The 23,090-nt window shown below is 32.0% G+C and overlaps 4 protein-coding genes across 5 annotated transcripts; 3 read left to right on the top strand and 1 right to left on the bottom strand.

Annotated features, from left to right (window-relative positions):
* The first annotated feature begins 83 nt into the window (after positions 1 to 83).
* On the top strand, positions 84 to 1,765 carry LOC145760533 (transcriptional regulator protein Pur-beta-like). The gene has a single exon (XM_082574447.1). The coding sequence runs from the start codon at positions 113 to 115 to the stop codon at positions 1,010 to 1,012; it is 900 nt and encodes a 299-aa protein (XP_082430573.1). The 5' UTR covers positions 84 to 112; the 3' UTR covers positions 1,013 to 1,765.
* Positions 1,766 to 3,468: 1,703 nt separating this feature from the next.
* On the top strand, positions 3,469 to 11,640 carry LOC145760532 (U4/U6 small nuclear ribonucleoprotein Prp31-like). The gene is made up of 10 exons (XM_082574446.1): positions 3,469 to 3,775; positions 4,665 to 4,844; positions 6,215 to 6,341; positions 7,018 to 7,216; positions 7,902 to 8,045; positions 8,488 to 8,567; positions 9,011 to 9,133; positions 9,311 to 9,526; positions 9,985 to 10,156; positions 11,121 to 11,640. Exons 1-10 carry the CDS (start codon positions 3,603 to 3,605, stop codon positions 11,243 to 11,245), a joined length of 1,539 nt encoding a protein of 512 aa, XP_082430572.1. The 5' UTR covers positions 3,469 to 3,602; the 3' UTR covers positions 11,246 to 11,640.
* A 9-nt stretch (positions 11,641 to 11,649) lies between these two features.
* On the bottom strand, positions 11,650 to 13,597 carry LOC145760531 (equilibrative nucleobase transporter 1-like). Its single transcript, XM_082574445.1, has one exon. The coding sequence runs from the start codon at positions 13,552 to 13,554 to the stop codon at positions 12,001 to 12,003; it is 1,554 nt and encodes a 517-aa protein (XP_082430571.1). The 5' UTR covers positions 13,555 to 13,597; the 3' UTR covers positions 11,650 to 12,000.
* A 2,292-nt stretch (positions 13,598 to 15,889) lies between these two features.
* On the top strand, positions 15,890 to 19,646 carry LOC145759935 (very long chain fatty acid elongase 6-like). Of its 2 annotated transcripts, XM_082573786.1 has the most exons (8): positions 15,890 to 15,998; positions 16,301 to 16,387; positions 16,763 to 16,916; positions 17,023 to 17,234; positions 17,639 to 17,749; positions 17,980 to 18,101; positions 18,691 to 18,867; positions 19,118 to 19,646. In XM_082573786.1, the coding sequence occupies exons 2-8, from the start codon at positions 16,357 to 16,359 to the stop codon at positions 19,124 to 19,126; spliced, it is 816 nt and encodes a 271-aa protein (XP_082429912.1). In that variant the 5' UTR covers positions 15,890 to 15,998; positions 16,301 to 16,356; the 3' UTR covers positions 19,127 to 19,646. The 2 variants fall into 2 exon arrangements, with proteins under 2 accessions (XP_082429912.1, XP_082429913.1); XM_082573787.1 differs by lacking the exon at positions 15,890 to 15,998 and having other exon boundaries at positions 16,259 to 16,387.
* The last annotated feature ends 3,444 nt before the right edge of the window (positions 19,647 to 23,090 follow it).

The raw sequence follows: 23,090 nt of genomic DNA on the forward strand, positions 1-23,090 counted from the left end.
CGACTTCCCCACATCGAGGATAAAGATATATACAAAAAAAAAAATGGTTGATATTTTAATCTTTATTTTAAAAATAAAAGGTATTTTTTGAGTGAAAAAGGAATAGGGAGGAATGACTGAAAGAGATGAAAATCGTAGTGGGGACAGTAGAAATAACCAGGGGGGTTACTATCGTCAGAATCAGCAAAGTGACACCATCGAACTCGGAACGAAGATGATTCTCATCCAGAACAAGCGATTCTATTTGGATGTGAAGGAGAATCAAAGAGGTCGCTTTATCAAGATCGCGGAGGTATCGATTGGAGGAAACAAGACGCGCTTGACTCTCTCGATGCCGATTGCTCAGGAGTTCTGCAATGTTTTGGCAGATTTTATTGAGCATTATGCTACTCTCGGGCCAAGCACTCCGGAGACAGTGCCTGAAGACAGAAGATTGTCTTTGAAGAGCGAAAGGATCACGCGGGAAAACAAGAGGTATTTTCTGGATTTGAAAGAAAACCAAAGAGGGCGTTATCTTCGCGTCCGTCAACAGCTTCAGCCATTCCAGAACTTCCAGAATGGTCCGCAGATGAATTCTCCGCCTCAGATTGCTCTTCCGGCTCAGGGGATGGTGGAATTTCGGGATGCCCTTTGTGGATTAATTGACGAATTTGGAAAAGATATGTTGGATCAACCGGAGCTACCTCCATCTCTCTCCGTGGGATCTCGCCACGCCAAGCAATTCTTCCTGGATGTTGGTCAGAATCAACGAGGAGTGTACATGCGAGTCACGGAGCAGACTCGATTTTATCGCAACAACATCACGATCCCGGAGAAATATTGGAAACGCATCGGAGAATACTTGAAGACAACTTCAGAGAACATGGAAGAATATTATCAACAAGTTGGAAGGCCAGATAAGGAAGAAGATGAGGAGTCAGGAGGTGAGGATGTTGCAAGGCTCTCCAAGCTCTCGCTGGAAGACAACGCAGCCGAGGACCTGGACACAAAGCCAGTATCTGGTGGAGATTAACGATGAGCCACTTTCTTCAAAATCATTTACCGTAAAAATGAGTTTGGTCTGTGGTTTTTGAATGAACTTGAATGTCAAAGAATGCTTTTTTATGTGTAGCCCTTTATGATGGTTCCATCTCGTTTAGTTTTTACTTTTATTAAAAAATAATGTTCCAGGGATAAATTGTTGTAGCTGTATAGATGTGTTAAGTTCACGTGGTCATAACTTCTTTAAAATCGGATAAAAGTGCTCTGGCCTATATTATTATTATAATAAAACTTATCTAGATGTAAGAGTTTAACTTTACTGCCCGATAGTATTTTGTTTTAACCACCGTATAATGATAGAGTATTGATAAAATTTTGTGTGTAAATCTGTACATACATTTAAATTTTATGTTGTTGACTGTTTAATTTAGTGGTAAGGTGATGCACAACATAAAATCATGAATAATTTTCAGTATAGAAGTTTTTTTGAATTATTGGGGTGTGTTTTTTCATTTTATTTAACCCCCAAAAATTGACCCACTTAACCCCAAACAATATTATCTGTAGGTAGTAGTAATCTATTGATAACCTAACTAGAGAATTTAGTTTTACTTTTAGCATTTTACTAACCATAGAGCATGCTTAAGACTCTTTTATTTACGACGCCAGTTCAATTTAGTTTTTCGTTTGCATGTTTATTTGTTTAAGCACGATATTTTTGTTAGTGTGTGTAAAATCTTTGACACTGCCACGGCAGTTGATTTATTTTATAATTTTTGTCTAGGTTTTGGTAAAAAAATGAATAAAATGGTTGAAATAAAATGTGAAGTAGACGATATGATCGAATCGAAGGCCTTTGTACAACAAGAGATCCAAAAGAATTACATGGAAAAGAGCAATCAGTGTACAATTTGCCACAGAAACTTTATCCTGAAAAATCAACTCGAAATGCATATGCTTACTCATGAATTTAAGGAGAAAAAACGTCCTTTTAAATGCGAAGTCTGCGAAAAGGGCTACCTGACGGAGAAGTACCTTGAAATACACCAGTACACGCACAGCGACACTAAGCCATACACTTGTCAACTTTGCGAGAAAGGTTATGTCAGAAAAGCAAAACTGGGTAGACATCTGTTGAAAGTACACAACGTGAAGCAAGAAATTTTGGAGCGTCACGATATTATGCTGCCCTTGGGTGCAAAAATAAGTAATGATACCACCTGCATTAAATGTGGGAAGGAATTTATGAACCTTAAATTGCTTAACGCTCATATGAGAATGGAATGTGGTGACGTCAAATCATTTCAATGCAATATCGAGAATGTCTCACTGGTATTTGATAACAACAATAATTCCACTGTAAAAATAATGGACAGTCCAAAGACAAGACATAGAAAAATTCCGAAGGTATATGCACCTAGTAAGGCAAAGATATTAAAAATGAAAGAAAAGACTGGGTTAGAATGGCAGTGCAACCAGTGCCCAAAAAGTTTTCGTTCGAAGTCGGAAATTCGTCACCACATCAAAATGCACGATCAAGTAAGGCCACACAAATGCGAGTTATGCTCAAAAGATTTTCCGAAAAAGGTGCAGTTAAAATTACACATGAAAACCCATATACCAGCAGAGGTTAATACAATTCCAATGCCAGATATAAATAAAAAGGCTTCTGTAATTCTAAACTGTGAAGATAAAGTTTTCGTTACAAACTTTGCGGAAAAGCATATTAAACTGGAGCCAAGTTTAAGAGATGCGAACTTTGAAAAGGAGAATCATGTCGGGGGTTTTCCCTTGCCGAATTCTTGCACCAAAAAGTCACTGGAATGCGAAGTTTGTGGTGCCGACTTCAGAAATAAATCTTTCTTGAAATTGCATATGAAAACACACCAAAAAGTCTAAAAAAAAATTTATGCAAAAAATAATTTTTAAGTATTGTTTTTAGGATTTTTATTCCATTTGGACACTTTTAATTGCTATCGCTTTTAGATTACCTTTTAAGACATAGTTTTTAAATGGCTTTATATCTTTTTTGTTGTTTCATTTAGGTAATTTTTTAACCTTTATCGTGTAAGTGTTGTTTTATGTGGTTTGACTATAATGTCTTTGTAATTTTTATGCTGATTGTTCTTTATTGTGCATTTGTGATGGTTAAGTTTCACTGTATGTTTTGTAATGTTTTTAATGTAAATGTTGTAATTGTGTAAAATTTAATTTCTTTTGTGAATTTGTATTATGTAGGTTAGCATTTTCAATTCAACATCTTTGATTAATTTTACCGATTTTTATAGTGATTAACAGTATGCTGACTTGCCTTTTATCTAAATTGATTTTAATCGTTGACATTATTTTTTTTCAAGTAGTTATAATTTTTTTGTTTAAATAATTGAGATTTAAAAACTGACGCTTGTTCAAAGGCCATGAATCTTGCAAATCTGTTAGCTTGGGTTTAAAAATTATTGTTTTTTTGATATATTTATGTATGAAATACTGTAAGAAAATTAAAAGTAGTGTATTTTAAAGTTTTTCATTAAAAATACTTGAAAATTTATTAAAATGCACACATAAATTTTTTTTGTTTTTTTTTTCAGACAATTTAAAAAAAAATTTGAAAATAAAAAAAAATGTCGCTGGCTGACGAGTTGTTAGCTGATCTCGAAGAAGCAGGACTGGATGGGGAGGATGTTGCAAACAACGTTGATGAGGATGACATAGAGGACATTGGAGAGATTGAGGATGTTGACGTTTCTATGGATACGGGCCAAGTGGATAGTAACAGTGTACATAGTGTTGCTAGGTAAATTTCAAGAAAAAAAAAATATATAGATAAAATAGTATATAACATTTTGTAAATATTACATATAAATTTAATTAATTTTAGTTTTAAACATGTATATATATATATTTATATATGTAATTGAGCTCAATGGACGATATATATGTATGTCTATTTGATAGGCTTACAAAATAAAAAAAACTGTTGTTGAGGTTGCGCGGGTAAATAATTGTGGGCAAATATAAGCTGGTTGTTGTCACTATATTACGAAAATTAAAATCATGATCGAGAGCAGAAACAACTATGATATATATAGAAACTAAGTCGCTAATAAATGTATGTCCAATAATAGGGCTACAAAATAAACAAAAAATCCTGTTTGTGGTACATGGGCATAGGTGGGCACAGTTAGTCGAAAAAGAAACTTCATTAATGGGTTATGCGTTGCACGATACATTAACTTCGCTAACGTTTTTTTGTTAAATTAAACGAAATGGAACGGAAGTTATCGTTAACCGTTAACATTAAAATTTAATTAAAACAAACAAAGAAATGCCCATATTTTTTATCTTAATCGATTTTTAACTATACGAAAGTCAGTTTAAACAAAGTTTTTAAAACTGGCATAGGCCTAATGCCCAAATAACAGTGGCCGAATAGTGATTACTTACATTGTTTAAAAATTGCAATGTTTAAACCAGATAAACGGCGATATTAAATATATCCCTCTATTACCATGGACTTACTTGTGAAATATTAAATTAATGGGCTTAATTTAATAGAAGCACGATTTAACGAAAGTTAACAGGTTCGCAGGCGAAATATTAGTTTTGACCTTTTTGTGACAAATAATATGCAACACAAAGAGCAGGCTATCGACCAAAGTATACAAATTTTAAATTTTTTTCAGGCTGATTAACACGGACCAGTTTCGGCAGGTTATCGACGGAATAAATGAATTTGAGAAAAGGGAAGCCCACCATATCTCAGGAATGATTGAAGCCGACCCTCAATACAAACTTATTGTTGAATCCAACAACTTAACACTAGAGATTGACAATGAAATTAATATCATACACAAATACTGCAGGTAAGAACAGAGTTGAATTTTAACAAGTATATTTTTGTATTACCAAATTGACATTTCCCTAAAAACTAAAATTTTCGAACTAAATTCTACATTAATTTGGAAATTAAAAAGCCTTAACCACATTAGGGTTAGGTTAAGTGGGGTAATTAAAATTTCCTATTTAAATGTAGTTTACAGACATATATCTTTTTTGGTCAAACCTCTTTCTGGGTAATATGACATTCATTCTTTAAAATTTTAAAAATCGCATTTAAACTAAATTAATTATTATGTTAAAAAATGAGTATGAGTATTTTATTTTTAATATAATAATTCAATGCATATAAATTTAAAAAACAATTTTGTTGTTCAATGCTTAATAACATGTCTGTAAGGGGGTTTGTAGTAAATTGACATAGCTTAAACATTGCTTTTTTGCTTATATTATTGTTATTATGTAAACATTCCATTCTTACATTTTGAGACATAAATTGCTAGTCTATGGTTTTTTTAAAGTTACAATATATTTAAATACTGTAATCATCTATATGTTATGAAAGCTAGTGGATGATATATATGTATAAATGTTCAATTTATAGGCCTATTAAATTAATTAAACTGCCATTTGTGGTGTGAATTATTGCAGACAAATATTAGTTAAGAGTAGCGACCATATTACAACAATTAAAATGTCAACCGCAGTACAGGTGTCTACTAGTACTTGTAATATATTTGCCTTGTGCTAGGGCTTTTTTCTATTATTTTAAAGTTATGTAAAAAAATGTTAATTTTTAACAGCTAGGTGTTACACCTTTTACAAAAATAAACAATTTTGTTTGTTTATTGTCATGTTTATCTTACTTTTTTAACTTTAAGAGCCGGTCTAAATTTTAAACACATTCTTTAAACCTAATTGACGGCACCTGGCATGTATGCAAAGCCCTGGGGATTTATAGAATCTAATGGAACAATGCATGCCTTTATTATATGACACAGACTAACGTTAGGAATATCCTTAATATAACTTTTCAATTTCTTACTATTTTTAAAGGACCATAATTTTAACTTTTTTTTGTCAGTTTGCTATATTTTTTTTTTGGCTTATTTAATAAAACATCTTAATTTAAAAAAAAATCTGTTTAGAAAGTAAACTAAAAAGCAATTAAAAAAATAGAAGACAAAATATATATATTAAAATCTAGGCCTAAAATGGAACTTAGTGGACAATATATACTTGTGTGTATGTTCAAATTATAGGCCTTAAAAATATAAAAAACTGCCATTTGTGGTGCTCGACCTAATATTAGTTGTGAGTTGCAACCATATAAAGATATTTAAAATGCAGCTAATATGGCAACCAATTAACTATTTAATTCCTAATTTTTTTTTAGAGATAATTATTCCAAACGTTTTCCTGAGCTTGATTCTCTTGTTCCAACGGCATTGGAATATATTAGAACTGTGAAGGAACTTGGCAATGATTTGGACCAATATAAAAACAATGAAGTTCTACAACAGGTAGTTAGAAAAAAAATTTTACAAATTATTTACTTTTTTTAATATCTAAAGTTTTTTTTTTTTGTAGTTATTGTTTAACTAGAACCAATATTTAAATTTTATTGTTTTGTAATGTTTGAATAAATTTATGTAAACAATATTGTATTTAAATTAGTTTTAGATATTTACTTTGCCTAGTTAAACTTTATTTAATTTCAGAAATTGTATCAAATTTTTATGCCTAATCTAATTAATATTGTGTTCAAACAAAACTATATATATTTATACAATCTTTACTAAACTATAATACACCAAAAAAATTATTCTGGTTTTTATTTATCTTTAATGTGAATCAAATGCTACTTGAGCTGCTGTTAAAAAAAATAAATATTAAGCTGCTGATTAGAAACTGGCTCAGCAGAAGTTTATACTGTTTATAGCACCTTACTCAAGGTGTTTATAGCTTCTTACTCAAGGTACAGCATAAGATCACTGGAGAACGAACCCAGGACCTCATGCAGAGAGCAAGTATTTTGACCTACACCAGGCATTTTATGTCATGATATAGTCGCAACTCACAACTGAAATTTGCCAGCGATAATTTACCTGCGCACCACAAATGGCAGTTTTATATATTTTGTAGGCCTATAAATTAAAAATTAGCTTTGTTATGTACAGAATATATATTTTATTTTAGGTAATGTCAAATGCAACGATTATGATCATTAGTGTAACTGCCTCTACTACCCAAGGACAACTGTTAACTGAAGAAGAATTAAATTTTGTATTAGAGGCCTGCAATATGGCCGAAGATTTAATAATGGCGAAAATGAAAATTTTAACTTTCGTTGAATCGCGAATGACGTTTATAGCACCTAACGTTACAGCAATTATAGGTAATTTTCGTAATTTTTTTTGTACGAAGGTTTTGGTAGCGTAGCATTTTTTAAAAGTTGCTTTGGTTACTGTGTCATGTTATTCTGTAAAATTAGGTATGAGTATTAATAGTTTTATGAAGATTTGGTAATTTTTTTTACTCGATAAATTTATTGTTAACTGTATCATAGGCCTATTTCTTTTTAGCACTTTTATTGATGCACAAAAAAAAATTTAAATAAAATAATACATATATTATCTGTAATTTAGAAGCATTTAATGCTTGAAAAAATTTCAATTGGTCTATATTGAATATTTAAAAATTTTTAAAGCTATTTAAAACTTTTTTTTTTACGCCCCTGAATTATACAAAAAAAAACTTTTTTTTTACATTTAAATTTATTCTCAATGGTGAAAGGTCGACTTTATGACCTAAACATAAAGTAACAACCGTACCCCGACCCAATGTCAAGGTTGCCTTTGGCAGTTTTGGATATATTGGTTATAATTTGCATGAAAACTAAGCTGCTGATCAAGTGCGGGCTTAGCAGGAGTTTATAGCGCCTTACTCAAGGGCACTACAGCATATGGGCAGTGGGGATTGAACCCACGACCTCCTATAGTGAAGCAAGTGTTCTGACCACTACACCACACTGCTTAAGTTGCTATTTTTTAAATTTTGACCCAGTTGTTTGTAATTTTAAGGTTCCACAATTGCTGCCAAGCTTATGGGTATGGCAGGAGGCTTATCATCATTATCTAAGATGCCAGCATGTAATATTATGTTACTTGGCTCTCAAAAAAAAACTTTAGCTGGGTTTTCAAGCACAGCCATCAATCCACATACAGGTAACTAATAGTAGATGTATATAGCATCGAGTCATTAGGGGGAGAACATTGAATAATTCAATAAAATTAAATATTAGTATGAAAATATATATTTGTATATTTTTTTAACTTGAAGTAACTTCACAGCCTAAACATAGGGTAACATTTGTTACCATACCCAGTCTCAAGTTGCCTTATTATTGAACATTATGGGCGATTGGCAGATAGTTAGTTTGCCAATTGGTTTTGGGCTTAGCATAAGTTTATACAGTTTATTGTACTTAACCTAATGGCACTATGACTTGGAAGCATTAGGAAATAAACCAAAGACCTAATGCTGTGAAGCCATGTGTTTTAACCTCTACCTTGTCACCAGGGGTCTTTGAAATCATTACTGTTAGTGTCTTGTACAAAGTTGCTTAGACATGGACAATCTTGTGACTTTTATTTTGTGATATTTTAGGTTTTATACACCAAAGCGAAATGGTTCAATCCCTTCCCCCAGATTTAAGAAAAAAAGCTGGACGTTATCTAGCAGCTAAAGTAAGTAAAAAAATATTTGCTCATTTTTTTTGAATAAAATTTTTTATGTCATCATTTTGTTGTGGTCTTAGTTTAGATTGACATTACCCAGATTTAAAGCACAAGAAATGATTTTTACAAATTAACCACGGTTTTCTTTGTTTAAGTTTATAACATAAAATAGGAAAAGGCAAGCATCAAGATTAAATCCAAAAATAACAACCTTCACAATAGTTTTAAATTGGATAATAAACCATGAGGTTTTAAGTTCAAAGCCACACTCAGTCGTACCACACTATTCACCCATTTACAGATAGCTTAAAACATGTCACAACAGCACACCCATTTTAAATAAAAATATAAAATCTACTTAAGGAGATAACATAAAAAAAAACCTTAAGGAGATAACATAAAAAAATAACCTAATAAAATCCATGTTAACCTACAAGGCTGTATGTTACCAGGTAACTCTGGCTGCCAGGGTCGATAGTTTCCATGAGACACCCGATGGCAGTATGGGGTATGAAATGAGGACCGAGATCGAAGCAAGGTTCGATAAATGGCAAGAACCACCTCCTGTAAAACAGGTGAGTCTTTGTGGTCCTGGGTTCAATTCCCACCACTTGCCTAGGGTAATGTAAGTTACCAAATATTTACGCTGCAAAGTTAACTTTTATGCCGATAAATCACAATTTAAAAAAAAAGTTTTTGTGAAAGAAAAATTGTTATATTGACCAAAATTAAAAGCTCTCTTCTTTTTGAAGATCAAAGCTCTTCCTGCTCCCACTGATCCGGGAAGAAAAAAACGAGGCGGAAGAAGATATAGGAAGATGAAGGAGAGGTTAGGAATGACCGAGATGCACAAACAAGCGAACAGGATGACTTTTGCCGAAATAGAAGATGACGCATATCAGGACAGCATTGGATTTTCTCTCGGACAACTTGGAAAATCGGGAAGCGGAAGAATTAGAGCTGCTCAGGTAAGAACAAAATGATCAGAATTTAGCTTTCTTTGTGGTATAAGTAAATTTATTTTTAATGTAGAAAGGCTGATTTTATAACTTACTTATGTGAGAAAACTTCGTAACTGACCTAATTATGCTGGCGATTTAGTGTAATGGTTAAAACACTTGGGTTTTCAGCATAAGGTCATGGGTTTGATTCCCAATGCTTTCATGTCGTAGCACCTTTGTCAAAACTGCTAAAGACCCACTAAAGACTGGGCCAAGGTAACCATGAAGTTAACCTTTCCAAATTTAGAATAAACGTATACAAAAACAAAGTGTATTTTTGGTTGTCAAGCAATTATATTATAATATTAGCAACAAGGAGTTCTATTTTTACCCTATTAGGATTTTTTTACCCAATTAAATAATACCGTACTTGTAAATAAATTTTCTTTTTATTTGAAATTAAAAAAACAATTTTGTTTGCACAGGTTGATAACAAGACTCAAGTTAGAATTTCGAAAACCCTTCAAACCAAGTTGCAGAAAGCAAATCGTACACCAGGTGGCGGGCTTTCGACAGCCGTCACGTGGGGTGGAAAATCGACAGTGCGTGACAGGGGGTCTGGGACAGCTTCTTCGGTCGCTTTTACCCCTTTAAAAGGTAATTGTGTGAACTTAAAAATATTGGGGTTGTAAATATAACAATACCCAGTAATATGGTCTACTTATATAGGTGGGCACAGTTAATCAAAAACTTCGTTAAATGGTAATTCGTCAAACAATACATTACCTCCGTTAACTTTAATTAGTTAAATTAAATAGAAAATAACGGAGTTATCAATAACTGTTGAAGTTAAAATTTAATTAAAACAAATTAAGAAATAACTCTTTTACGAAGGTACGAATTAAAGGTTAAAAAACGATTCGCTAAAAAGGAGGTCGCATTTTTAGAGCAATAGTTAGGTCCAAGTTTTTTGATAACAGTTGACGCGTTGCGTGGCGTTTTAAAATGTAACGTCTTGTTAAACAATCGTTAATTATTTTTTGCACAAAAAACAAGACATCAAGACTGTTATGTATATAAAAAATTGCGCAACTACTTAACTAAACAAACTGCGAGAGTGAAAAATACGCATTGTGAGATCATGAAAAGTTTTTGTTCTTAAATGCCCTGTAGTAATCCACATTTACGCAGAATTATATTGATGTAATTATTAATGTGTGGAACCGGTAAAAATAAATTGAAAAAATACACAAATAAACACGAAAGTTTTAACGTCGGTTGAACTTTTTTGGTTGATTCGCTAATTCTAATATATTTGTAAAAAATGATTCGCTAATTTTAAAAAACGATTCGCTTTTAGCGAATAGCGACCCGTTATTTCGTTCCCTTAACGCGTTAACGATTTGGTGCCCATCTTTGTCTATTTGTTTCTTTTTTATAGCATTTAACCCAGGACGGCTTTAGTTCGTAAGTAGTGGGAATTGAACCCAAGGCCTCTTGTAATGATTAAACCCAAGTGTTCTTACCACTACACTGCCAGTTAAATCCCAATTTGTTTAATTTAAAATATATCGCACAAAGTTAACAGAACAAAAAATGGTAAACTAATTTTTTTATGAAGGAATCGAAATAGTTAACCCAAACGCCGCAGAGAAAAAGGCCGAAGAAGAAGACGGACGGAGTACTTACTTTTCCAACATGGCCTCTTTTGTTAAACTTCAACCTAAACATTTGCCTATGAAATAACGAAAAACAATACTAGAGAATAGGTTTAGGTTTCAATTTAAGTCATGCCCTCTTGAATGGTATATAAATGAGGGAAAATTCAAAAAAATAAAATATACATTTTTGTAAAATCTTATTTTTACATTACGAATTAAAATGAAATAAAAATTAAAAAGAGATGGTTAGTTTGATTTTAAAAAAAGAAATAAATTCCCTACTAGTCAGGTTTTTTTAGGTAAGGACTTTTAAAGGTTCATGGTTTAATTTTCAACTCCTGCCATGTTTTAGCATAGGTATGTAAACTTTAATACATGAGTTTATCTTTAATACTTGGGTTTGACTTACAAATAACCTGAACTTAAAACCCCCTTTTCTTTCAAATCGAGAATAAATTAATAGAAAAAAAAAACACATTCGTTTGCTCTTATTGTATTATATTTTGCAATAAACATATTTTGCTTTTAAAAAAATAAACAACTTTGCTTTAACACGAAAATGCATTTAAAATACTTATTGGCGTGCGTAGGAAAAAATAATTTTTGTTACATGCATATATATATCTCATTGTACAAATTTGAAAAAATATTTATGATAAAAACAGCTTGAAATATGTCGTACTATTTACAGGCTACAAACAAAGCAAAAGCGGGCATTTCTGTACGTTAAGTAGCAAATTGCAAGTTACTAGACTACTTGAACTTTATTTCTTTAAAAAGAAGTTGTTTTATAAAAATATTGCATCAGATTGCGATATTCAACATCCAATTTCTATGCGTCTAGATGCCTGTTGTTTCATCCGGTTTAATTTCGACCATTTTTTGTTTTTCTTCTGAATTTGTTTTGTCAGGTCTTGATTTTCTCGTGTAAACGCGGCTCGCTAAGAAAAGGGGATGTACAAAGGACACCAGAGACACTCCAAGCATAAAATAACTTGTTCCGTGAAAGGTAGGGTCGTATTTTAAGGCTAATTTAAAGGTCAGGTATTCCATAATAGTCGCAAACGCAGCTATTAGCTGAGTTATGCCAAACAGCTTGCCAAAATGCTGAGCAGGAAAAAGAAAAGAAATGTAGGAAGCATTGCCGCCGAATAAAAACGACTGTACGAGGATAAAAAACAAACTGGAGACAATTGTCGACCTTGCAATGACGGAAACTGACAACAGTACGGAAAGAAGGCTAGTGGCAAACATCGACGCGCATTGGCCTGACAGCATTGCAGTCCTCTTGCCTTTTGATTTAAACTTGTAAACAACAAAGTCGGTAAGGATACCGTTAAAAGGGGCAGTGACAAAGCTAAATAAAAACATAATTGCACACACGTTGGCAGCATCACTGACCTGTTCTTCAGTCTTGTAACTACTAAGCCAAGGAATTAAAGAGCCTGTATAAAACGTCACTCGAAATGCTAGAATCCCGAAATGAAAAAGGTTACTAATGTACAAAAGGCTACATAGGTAAGTTTTAAAAGGCCCGGTGTGTAGTTTAGGCTTAGGTGTCTCCTTTTCATTTTGGTTTTCGTCCTTTTTTAAATATGTTTCCGCTTCGGTTAGTTCTTTAGGCTTAACGGCGGCCGAGCATAAAAGTTCTAGGTGGTAGTTACTCTCAAGGGGAAACGGGATATTCTTTTTTGGCGTAAGGCAGTACGTTTTAATCCACAGAAGCGACGACACGGCTGCCAAGGCGTACACAACGGAATAAAAACTCATTTTGATGTCGGTCATAAGTTTTACGATAAAAAATAGCGATCCCGTCTGGTAGGCCCCGTGCAGAAATGTTATCACAAAACCTCTTCTGTTTGCTGCCAAGTTCCCTAACTGTATGTTGCACATAAGTATATATATTCCACCCGATCCCATGAAAATGGTTGCTACAAAAATCAGCCACGAAGTTTCGACAGTGGAAACAGCCATTAGTATAAGAGAGGACGTTATCATAGCTGTACCCAATGTACGCAAAGGCCATGGCCCGTAGCGGTCCAGTAAATAGCCCGCCGGGCTAGAGCTAAGAAACTCTATGGACAACGAAACTGCATAAATCATAAAAAACATTTCGTCTTTTTCTGGGCATGCGACATAGTGGTTAACTGGTGTCTTATTTAAGGATGTAAAGTTCTGATATTCCGTCAAAGTTATGTTCTTGACCAGTACGTTTGATTGAAAGTCGTAAAATAACGTGATGTTGGTTTCTTCAATGTAAGGTTTGCATAGATAGTTATAATATCCAATTTTTTCTAGGACATATTGCATAGCCCCCCATCCCATAAATAACCCAGAAAAAGTTATATTCTCCAAAAATGCAAAAAGCACTATAAGAACATACAAAGGCTTCATTGTAGGGCTGTGTATATTGAACTTGAATTTCGCGACTTAAACAAGCAAAATATCTCTAAAACAAATATTAAAATATTTTTGCTGAGTGCCTAAAAAATTTTTTTTGTATTTTAGTAAAAAAATCGCAAGTAAGCCAAAATTTACTTCTTTTAATGGATTCCTTTAAATTTTAAACTATGTCTGACACTCTATACATTAAGTTAATAAAAATGCCAATTAAACAAAAACCAAACTTGCGTAATAACTATTGAAATAGAGTGTGCAAACATAAATAAATAATAATTTAAAGTTACGCAGGTCTATCCTGTTCGTGTAATTACATAATCTAATTCATCAACTATGACAGGGTAAAAATTTTATGGCAATGTTGTTATTATATCTTATGAGCGCATGAAAATGTCGATACGGCAAATGCGCGTTTAGCCTAGACATTACCTTTTAACTTTTCTAACTATAGAGAGATGTAACTTAACACGAACTACTCACAGTGTTATTGTAAAACGACCTTTCGCTTAAAATTGTAAGCTTTGCAATGTAAATATAGGTGTATTGCTTTAATATGGCCTTTCACCATAACAGTAGCATCTGCCTGAATATCTAAAAAGTATCTGCGCGTTCAATTCCGCATTACATGATACATAGAACGGTAATTCATGTGTATTTATTTAATAACTTCTTGTCTAGGCTGAAGTCCGTCTGGTAATACTTTAATTCAAAAGCGCGTCGTGCGGTAACATAGCCTGTAGGCTTATGCGGTTGACTAAATAATGCGGTTGACTAAAAAAAAAAGCTGTTAATAAGTTTTGATATGAATTAACCTATGCAAATTTCCCCTTTTGCGTTTCATAGTTGACCAGGCGAACCGTAATAAAAACGCGAATATCAAATCGAACACTGCATTCAATTTTTGACTGGGAAGTTATACCTTTACCTGCTTTAAGTGATTTTTTACTATATCCCTTAGTCAGATTGTTTGTATATGTTATGACTCGTATCAACGTCTGACGTTATTTTTAATATAAACACAATACAAATTCCTCAAACAATTAATCTTTTTTTGATTGGGCTATTAGCCAAACAACTAAAAACTGGGCTAGCAGCCAGCCAGTCAAACCTATTCATATAGGGTTGCCCTATGTTAATAACAATACAGGCCCTATATATCGTGCGCAAAACAGGCCAAAACACACACACTAGTTTGTTAAAACCCTAGCTTTCAATGAATAAAACATTTGACTTGTGTTTAATAGCGACCTACACGTAGAGTTGTTTATATTTTCTCTCTTTAAGCCCAGGTGCATTGATTCTGCGGAAGTGTTATAAATATGTCGTCTGCCATAATTGATAATGATAATAACTGCAATTGATAATGTTAAAAAGAATATTTAGCAAAAATTTTAAATGTTTGGAATTTATAAAGTTCTCCAATAAAGTGGATTTTTGCACTTGATTTTTGTTGCTGACAAACTGAAATTATTAATTAGTTCAATAAAAACCTAATTTAAGTTTATATTAGCGATATAGTTATTATAAATTGACAAACAAAAATTGTAATTCAATTCCTATTTGAAAAAATAAATTATTAATAAAAGTTAAAATGAATTATTAATAATACAGTTTACAAAATCTTGCCAATTAAATTTAAAAGACAAAGAAATTTTAACTAAATTATAAAAATGCAAAATCGAAAGGTTGTCTTATTAATTTTATTCTTTTTATTAAAAAAAATTTTCTATTTTAAGATGTTTTTTTTTTCAGGTTACAATTCATTTTGTAATTAATAATTTTTTCTCTTGATTACAGTTTTAGGTTTTTCTGGGTATATAAGAACAACATTTTATCTGATGTTTTTGTTATATTTATCTATAATTGACACTCACAACAAAAATTTTAGAAGAAAATTTTAGGAAGGAGCTAGGAAGTTATATAAAACGGTAGTCGTCATAAAATATTTCCGCTCGTATTATTTTACTGAGTATAATCTAAATGTTTGTATTTTAATTATATATAAAACAGCATTTGTTAACATTTACTGTTAGACGTAGGCTATTAATGGTGAATAGCCTACGCTTCAATGGAATTTTTTTCGCATTGTTAAAAGTGTTTTGTATATAGTATATTAAACAATACTCTAAAAAATTTCATAAATTTTATATGCATTTAATTGCAATTAGCAATTGGCCCAACGCCACAGTCAGTGTAGATAGATTAAAGGTCTAACGGTAACCTTTTATTTTATCGAAAACCATTTGACCAAAAAAAAATCTTACCTAGATTTAAAAAAAGACTTTCTGCTAAAATTAGGGTCAAAATTATCTCGAAAATTATAGAGGGCTTTCTGAAAAAGAATTAAGATAAAAAAGTGTGTCTCTTCGTCGGCAAAAAGACTTTTAGGCTTATGCTTTTTCGATAATTTGTCAGTTACCAGCATTCAAAGTTAAAAGGTAAATGCTAAAGTAAAATTTAAGGTGGTGTAAATATGTATAAAATACAAGTATGCCCTATTGTTACAATGATAATGAGCTCTATTAGTGGATAGGCTAATAGGATTCCAATGTAAAATGCACATGATTTGGAAAAATCTTATTAGAGCAAAATACAACAAAACTCAAAGAAAGTCTGTTTTTTCGCAATTGGCGTTATATTGGGTAAAAATATTAAAAAAATATTGCTTGCCGCTCAATTTTAATTGTTTTAATATGTAGTATAGGCTATCAGAAAAATCTTTTTAAAGATTGTTTTTAAGGTGATTTTTGAACTAGTTTTGGTTGTCAACATCAGAAAAGGGAAAAAGATTGAAGAATGGATTTTAAAGTGACAGAGTTCTTTTCGCGTAAGTATATCTAAAAATAATATTTCAAAACACATGTAGCTTTCTAGGAACATATATACGCTATGGTTACAAAGTCCAATTAATTAAAAACGTTTTCTTGAAGATTTAAATATCTGCATTTATAACACGAAAAATAAATCACATGACCTGATCTGGCGAGACCAAAAATTGCCTGCCAACTTTTGACATACTATTTCAAGTGTTTCATCAGCTCAAATGTTGAAAAACATATCTACTCAAATGTTGAAAAACATATCTACTCAAATGTTGAAAAACATATCTACTAAAATGTTCACGTCTCTGCTGTTATTTCCTGTCATTAAATATTGCCAAAATGACGTCAGTAAATAGTTAACTGTCTTAACTGCTTTTTAGATTATTTTTTTTCTGATATGGGCTTCGAAAATTATTTCGACATGGAACGATTTTTGCACATTTTTCTCGAAAACTGGGGGGTGATGATTTTTTGCTCCACTGTCTACTTGTTGTTAGTCTATTTTGGCAAGCAATATATGAAAAACCAAAAAAGGTTCGCATTCAAAATATCAATAAAATGACACTTAAATAACAGAAACGTTGCATAAATTCACAAACTAAGTACATTTTTTTCAATTTTTGTTAATTTTTTTTGGTAGATTTGAAATCAGGGGTCTCATGATAGCATGGTCGTGCTTGCTTGCGATTTTCAGTATTGTCGGGGCGTTACGTTGTATCAAAGGAAGCATAGTAAAACTTGATTCTGAACAGCTAAGTAGTATTATATGTTCAAGGGAAGATATTTACACTGACACTGCGACTCTCAAGTTCTGGAGCAAGGCTTTTGTTCTTAGCAAAATTGCAGAATACGGTAAAATAAAATCAATTTACTATCAATACCACCAGCGTTGTGTAGTATTCCGAACACTTGCTACACCACGTTAGGTCGTGGGTTTAATCCCCATTGCTCGAATGCTGTAGCCCCCTTAAGAAGGCGATATAAACGGTATGAACTCCTGGTGACACAGCATTTAATTAACAGCATAATTATTAAGCAATTATAATTTATAATATTCCAAACTGCTAAAGGCAACTCGAGGCTGCGTCGGGGGTAACTGATGTTACACTATGTTTAGGTCGTGCATTTGACCTTCCCACTTCGAGGATAAATTATATGCAAAAAAATACCCTGCTAAAGTAATACAATATCAAATTTTGATGCTTGAAAAATGTAATAATTTTCTGTTTAAGAGTTTAACATGTTATGTTTTTTAGTTGACACGGCATTTATTATTTTGCGAAAGCAGAATCTCCCATTCCTGCATTGGTATCACCACTTTACTGTTTATATTTTTACTTGGGTTTGGACGAAATATCGACTTGCAGGTTATTGTTTTACAAAATAACTTTCAATTAACCCTGATCCATCACCATATGTTATTTGCCAATTAACCTATAGACATTTTGCCTTCAGCACTTTTCATTCTGACCTCTACTTTATTATCAATATAAATCATAGCGACATTGGCGTTAGTTAAATCTATAAGTAATTTATTTTTAACTTTTAACGCTAAAGGTACTTGGAAAAATAAAAATCGCCGCGTTTTGTGTTTTAGGTGGTCTGGTTTTTGTGACCATGAATTTTACGGTACATTCGTTTATGTATACCTACTACGCTTTAAAGGCGGCAAGATTTAAAGTGCCCTCTTTCATTGCCGTATTTATTACAACTTTGCAGGTAATAACGATTTGCTTTTAAATACTGGAAAAGTAATTTCTGTAAAAACATTAAGTTGTGGTAAGGTCGACTTCACGACCTTAACATAGGGTCACAACTGTTACCCCGACCCTGTCTCGAGTGGCCTTTGGCAGTTGGGGATATTATTGAATATAATTGCTTAATAATGCTGCTATATTGATTAAGTACTGGTTTAGCAGGAGTCTACACCGTTTTTAGCGCCTAACCCAAGGACGCTAGCATACGAGCGGTGGGGATCGAACCCACGACCTCGTGAAGTGTAGCAATTGAGCTTCCTACTACACCACACTGCCAAGTTTTCTAATGTGACCAATTAACTAACGGTATAGTACAGTGTTTAAAACAATTGAGGTTCTGCTGGGTTCGCTTTTGGCTGCTCCTATCTCATAGCGCCCTTAAGTAGGTTAATATGAGCGGTATAATTTCCTGTTGAACCCAAACCTAATTGGCAGGTTAATTAACAGCCAATGTGATCAATACCATTATGTTTATAACCTATAGTCCTGTTTCTTATATTGGGAATAAACAAGCATAAAAAAAATGTATAAAACTTTTTTTGCATGTTTAGATATTCCAAATGCTTATAGGGTGTTACGCTATGTGTTACATCTGGCTTTTTGGCAACGATACAAGCTGTAACAGTATTCAGTTAGCAACTTGGTATGCCTTATTCGTATATTTTTCTTATCTCTACCTCTTTCTTCAATTTTTCTACAACAGCTACTTCAAAAAGAACAGCAAAAAGGTAAAGATTGCTAGGAAAGAATGTTATTTATATTAGTTCATAGCCCGCCCTACAGGGTGTATTTTAGTGGCTGTAATATGGTCACAACTCGAACCTATTAGACCGCAGGATTTTTGCGCACCACAAATGGCAGTTTATTTTGTTTTGGGGGAATATAAATTGGAAATATCTTTATAAAGCCCTTCACTTAGCTCCATTATATATCGTTTACAAACTAGGCATCATTCTTATTTCTTCATTTTTATTCAAGGTATTGTAAAACAGTCAACAAAAAATGAATCAAATTTAAAATAAAATCCCAATTGAAGGCAGCATCAGCGACGTTTTAAAACCAACGACAGAACAACAGTGAACAAAAAATGTTTTTATATTTAATTATATTCTATGAAATATTTACGTTTATTTGTTTATTTTTTTCAATTTTTTCCATAGTAGCTTATGCAGTTATAAATTATTATTATTTTTTAAATGTTATTTTTCATTATTACATAAGTGTGTTTTTATTTTGCTTAGTCAATTCGTTTCGATTTTTTGTCGATATGCAATTCGTCAGCAGCGGTACATTCAATTGCAATGTGTTTTTACATTAAATGTTTATATATCTTTATAACCTGTTTATACGGATGCTATATAAAGTTACTTTAAAATCAAAACTGTCAAAGACCGCAAAAAAATGTTAGAGAAAAATGGCGGTTACTGTTTAAAAAATGTTGGTGTAAAATGGCGGTTACTTTTTACCATCTTATGATCAAAACAAGGACCGCATAAAAAACCATATATGTTCCTAATCCAAGCATTTTTTTTAGAAGCTGTAGCCAACTATAATTCTTTTTTTTTGTTGGTTTAACTTTATATTTATTAAGAGAATAAAACTTTGTGCACTGGCTTTTGACTTTTTTGTTGACGAGGCTACTCAAATGTACTGCCTTAATGTAAGTAAATAAATCTTTATAAGCTGCGTAATAGCCTAAAAAAAACATATTCTAATTTTAATGTTTATTAATACAAAGTCAGTGTAAGAGCGCTGACATTACGTCATGCATGTTGTATCGTATCTTCTCGGTAACATGAGGTCCGAGGTTCGATACCCACTGCTCTCACGCTATAGCGCTCTCGAGTAAGGCGTTATAAACGGTATAAAATCCTGCTGAGCCAACACTTAATCAACATCTTTAAATAAACGATCAAATATAATCTTTGATATTGTAAACTGCCAAAGTTATTTTGAGTTCAGTGATCCGACTTTAAAGGAATTAAAACTTACATAAAACAAACATATTTAACGTATTTATTACATAATATTTTATACTTTCGACTATATTTTAAAAGTATTTGCAAAATAAAACTTTAAACTTATTTAAAAGGTTGCAAGTTTTTGTTATCCAAAAGATGTAGGAATTCAATAAAAGTTTATTTTTTTTAACACAAAAAAGTAGGCTTTAAATAGGCATTATAGTTTATATATAAAGTAAAAAAGATTGTTAGTTAAAACGTAAATGCCTACAACAGAATTCTCTTCAAGAGAAACACCTGAACTCTTTAACCTAATCAAGAGAGGCGCGCGCGTTGATCAAATTCACGCCGAGATCTCAATTTTCGGCCCCGGGTTTGCAAGAAGCGCAAAAGGACTTCTAGAAACTGTATCACGTGATTCTTTCTTGTCTAGACCGCGTGGTAAAAGGTAGTTGAAATTTGCACTCAGTTTATATGAAGTTTAATTTTTAATTTTCAATGTTTTTTGCAACAATTCTACATCAAAATCAGAATAGTATAGTTATTATGACGTCATATTAAAGTATAAAGCATCTAGAATGCAGAAGTTCAAGAATTAATGGACATTTTATATTTTATGACGTCATACAACAGTCAAGAAGGTAAAATCAAATCTAGAACTAAAAATCAAAATTTCAGAAGTTCTTGAAGGTCGATCTTACGTCTAATAAGGTAAAAGAAATTTTATAATTTTTGGTAAAATTAATTTATTTTTTAAAACTTTAATATTTTTGTCACGCTATAAAATGTTAGAAACTTTTGTAAATTTAGGAGCTACCTTTTAAAAATGCAAGAATTGGGTGGTGCTGTTTATTACCTTTATAAACTGATAAAATTTTAAAAAGTTAAAAAAATTTAACATTTTGATAAAATAATTTATTTTTTGGCAGACAATGTTTCGACGAAGGTTAACGAATTAGGGACGGTTGGTTGTTTGTGACGTGGATTGTGACGTATACTATGACGTCATGATGATTTGTAAGTTCGATTAATTTTTTGTAAACTTAAATTTAGTTTTACCAGTAAACTAAAGCGTTAAGAAAGAAACGAAATCAAATGGGTTATATATAAATATCTTGTCAAAATAAACTGAGAATTTAAGTTTTGACTTTGAAGATGAGCTTAAGCGATATATGCTGCACGTGTTGTTGCTTTATTGCCATAACATTATATATAACATACAGGTTTAATATAAGTATGTATGCATGCTGCTTGATCTTAATGGTTTTTTTTGCAAGCTGCTGCTGCTGCGCGCTGCGTTATTGCTAGTTTAAATTAATTAAGACATTTATGCTAATGTTTTTTGTATTATAAATATATGCTGCTGCGTTTGCTAGTTCACTAAAATAAGCAAGATTTGACCTACTCTTTATCTATTCTAATTTCTATAGTTTTCCTCTTTTCTATATTACTACTACTGCGCTGCTGCTGCTGCGAACACCAAAAATATATTAATAAATTAGTAATAACTTACCTCTAAATTATATATAAATTTAAAGTATTATTGTCACTTTATTTGACATGGTTTTTATATTAACCCTTTTATTTTGTTAACCAATTTATTTAAATGTAAATAAATTAACTGACGACAAATCCGTCACCTTCTATTTAACTAATCTCCGATTATTTTTCCATGTCGCTGGAGTTCATTTACAAGACCCTATGTAATGTCACGTCATCAGTTTTATGCAACGTCATCAACCAAACAATCACCAGTTTATGACGTTGTCAATTTGACAACGTGAACGCCTTGTTGTCGTGGAAATGTAAAAAAGAATTCAAATAAGTTTAAAGGTTTTTAATTAAAATTATTTTATTTACAGTAATTTTACAGTTTTTTTGTATATGTAAATTTATCTTGATGTGGGAAGGTCAAATCTGTGACCTAAATATAGAGTAACAACTGTTTACTTAAAGGCACCTTACTTAAAGGCACTACAGCATGAGAGCAGTGGGGATTGAACCCCGGGCCTCATGTGTGGTGTAGCAAATTTTCTTGCCAATACATGTTCTTGCCAAAATGTAAAAAAACAACTCTATTCTTGTTCAAATGCATTTTGGTAACGCTTGTTTTATTTTATTTTTTAGATAGATTTTAGCCCAATGATCTTTAAAACTTATTGTGCTAAAGTGTCGTCAATACAGCGTAAATGACGTCACCAGTAACGCCAGTTCCTGATTAATAAAAGGTGAATACTTACTTTTATATAAACATTATTTTGGCCTTTGTCAATTTAAAGTTATGCATTTAAAATTACTTAAAATCTAAGCTTAACCTATTTTTAATTAAACTTTTATTTTTTGTTACAGTGATAAGTCAACGTCACTTTTATGTTCATGTTATCACCAGCAAGTGACGTCATTGCTACCTACGTCACAACTGATAAGATTAGAGCCGGATTAGGAACTGAACGCTTGCCCCGCTCTATGCTTAAGGTAAATTAATGAAATTTATTTTAATAAAAATATTAAAACTGGTTTTTGTTATGACGTGTTTATAATTTGATTGTAACGTATAAGTATACTTTCATAACGTAATCTAACGTAACAGAGCTACAGGAATATTAAATATAGTAATATATTTATTAAAACTTTAATATAATAATGTTAAATATATTGTATTAATTGTCAATTTTTAAAATTTTTTATGTTTTTTTGTTTTAGAAACCCTTGTATTTAACGAATCTCTGTTTTGTCTCTTTTTTGTCGCGGGAGTTTTATCATTTACAAGACTTTGCGTCATGTGACATCACTAGTTTTTATGCAACGTCATCAACCAAACAATCAACAGTTTCTGACGTCATCAATTTGACAAGGTGAACTTCTTGTCGTCGAAATAATGTGGAAGTGCACTTTAATATGTTCAAAGGTACTTTTTTTTTTTTTTTTTTTTTTTTTTATTCGACACACAGTACAACACAGGAAAGAATAGCGTAGCACGTAGTAGTACA

The sequence above is a fragment of the Corella eumyota genome, chromosome 7, assembly GCF_963082875.1.
Source record: "Corella eumyota chromosome 7, kaCorEumy4.1, whole genome shotgun sequence".
In the NCBI taxonomy this organism is placed as follows: Eukaryota; Metazoa; Chordata; class Ascidiacea; order Phlebobranchia; family Corellidae; genus Corella; species Corella eumyota.

What these genes read in the sequence shown, in the direction of transcription:
- LOC145760533 (XM_082574447.1), top strand. Translation starts at nt 113, where the DNA reads ATGACTGAAAGAGATGAAAATCGTAGTGGGGACAGTAGAAATAACCAG.
- LOC145760532 (XM_082574446.1), top strand. Translation starts at nt 3,603, where the DNA reads ATGTCGCTGGCTGACGAGTTGTTAGCTGATCTCGAAGAAGCAGGACTG. An exon ending in GACGTTATCTAGCAGCTAAA is followed by an intron (nt 8,568 to 9,010) that starts GTAAGTAAAAAA and finishes GTATGTTACCAG; the next exon opens with GTAACTCTGGCTGCCAGGGT. An exon ending in CGCTTTTACCCCTTTAAAAG is followed by an intron (nt 10,157 to 11,120) that starts GTAATTGTGTGA and finishes TTTTTTATGAAG; the next exon opens with GAATCGAAATAGTTAACCCA.
- LOC145760531 (XM_082574445.1), bottom strand. Translation starts at nt 13,554, where the DNA reads ATGAAGCCTTTGTATGTTCTTATAGTGCTTTTTGCATTTTTGGAGAAT.
- LOC145759935 (XM_082573786.1), top strand. Translation starts at nt 16,357, where the DNA reads ATGGATTTTAAAGTGACAGAGTTCTTTTCGC. An exon ending in TAGCAAAATTGCAGAATACG is followed by an intron (nt 17,235 to 17,638) that starts GTAAAATAAAAT and finishes TATGTTTTTTAG; the next exon opens with TTGACACGGCATTTATTATT. An exon ending in TATTTATTACAACTTTGCAG is followed by an intron (nt 18,102 to 18,690) that starts GTAATAACGATT and finishes TTGCATGTTTAG; the next exon opens with ATATTCCAAATGCTTATAGG.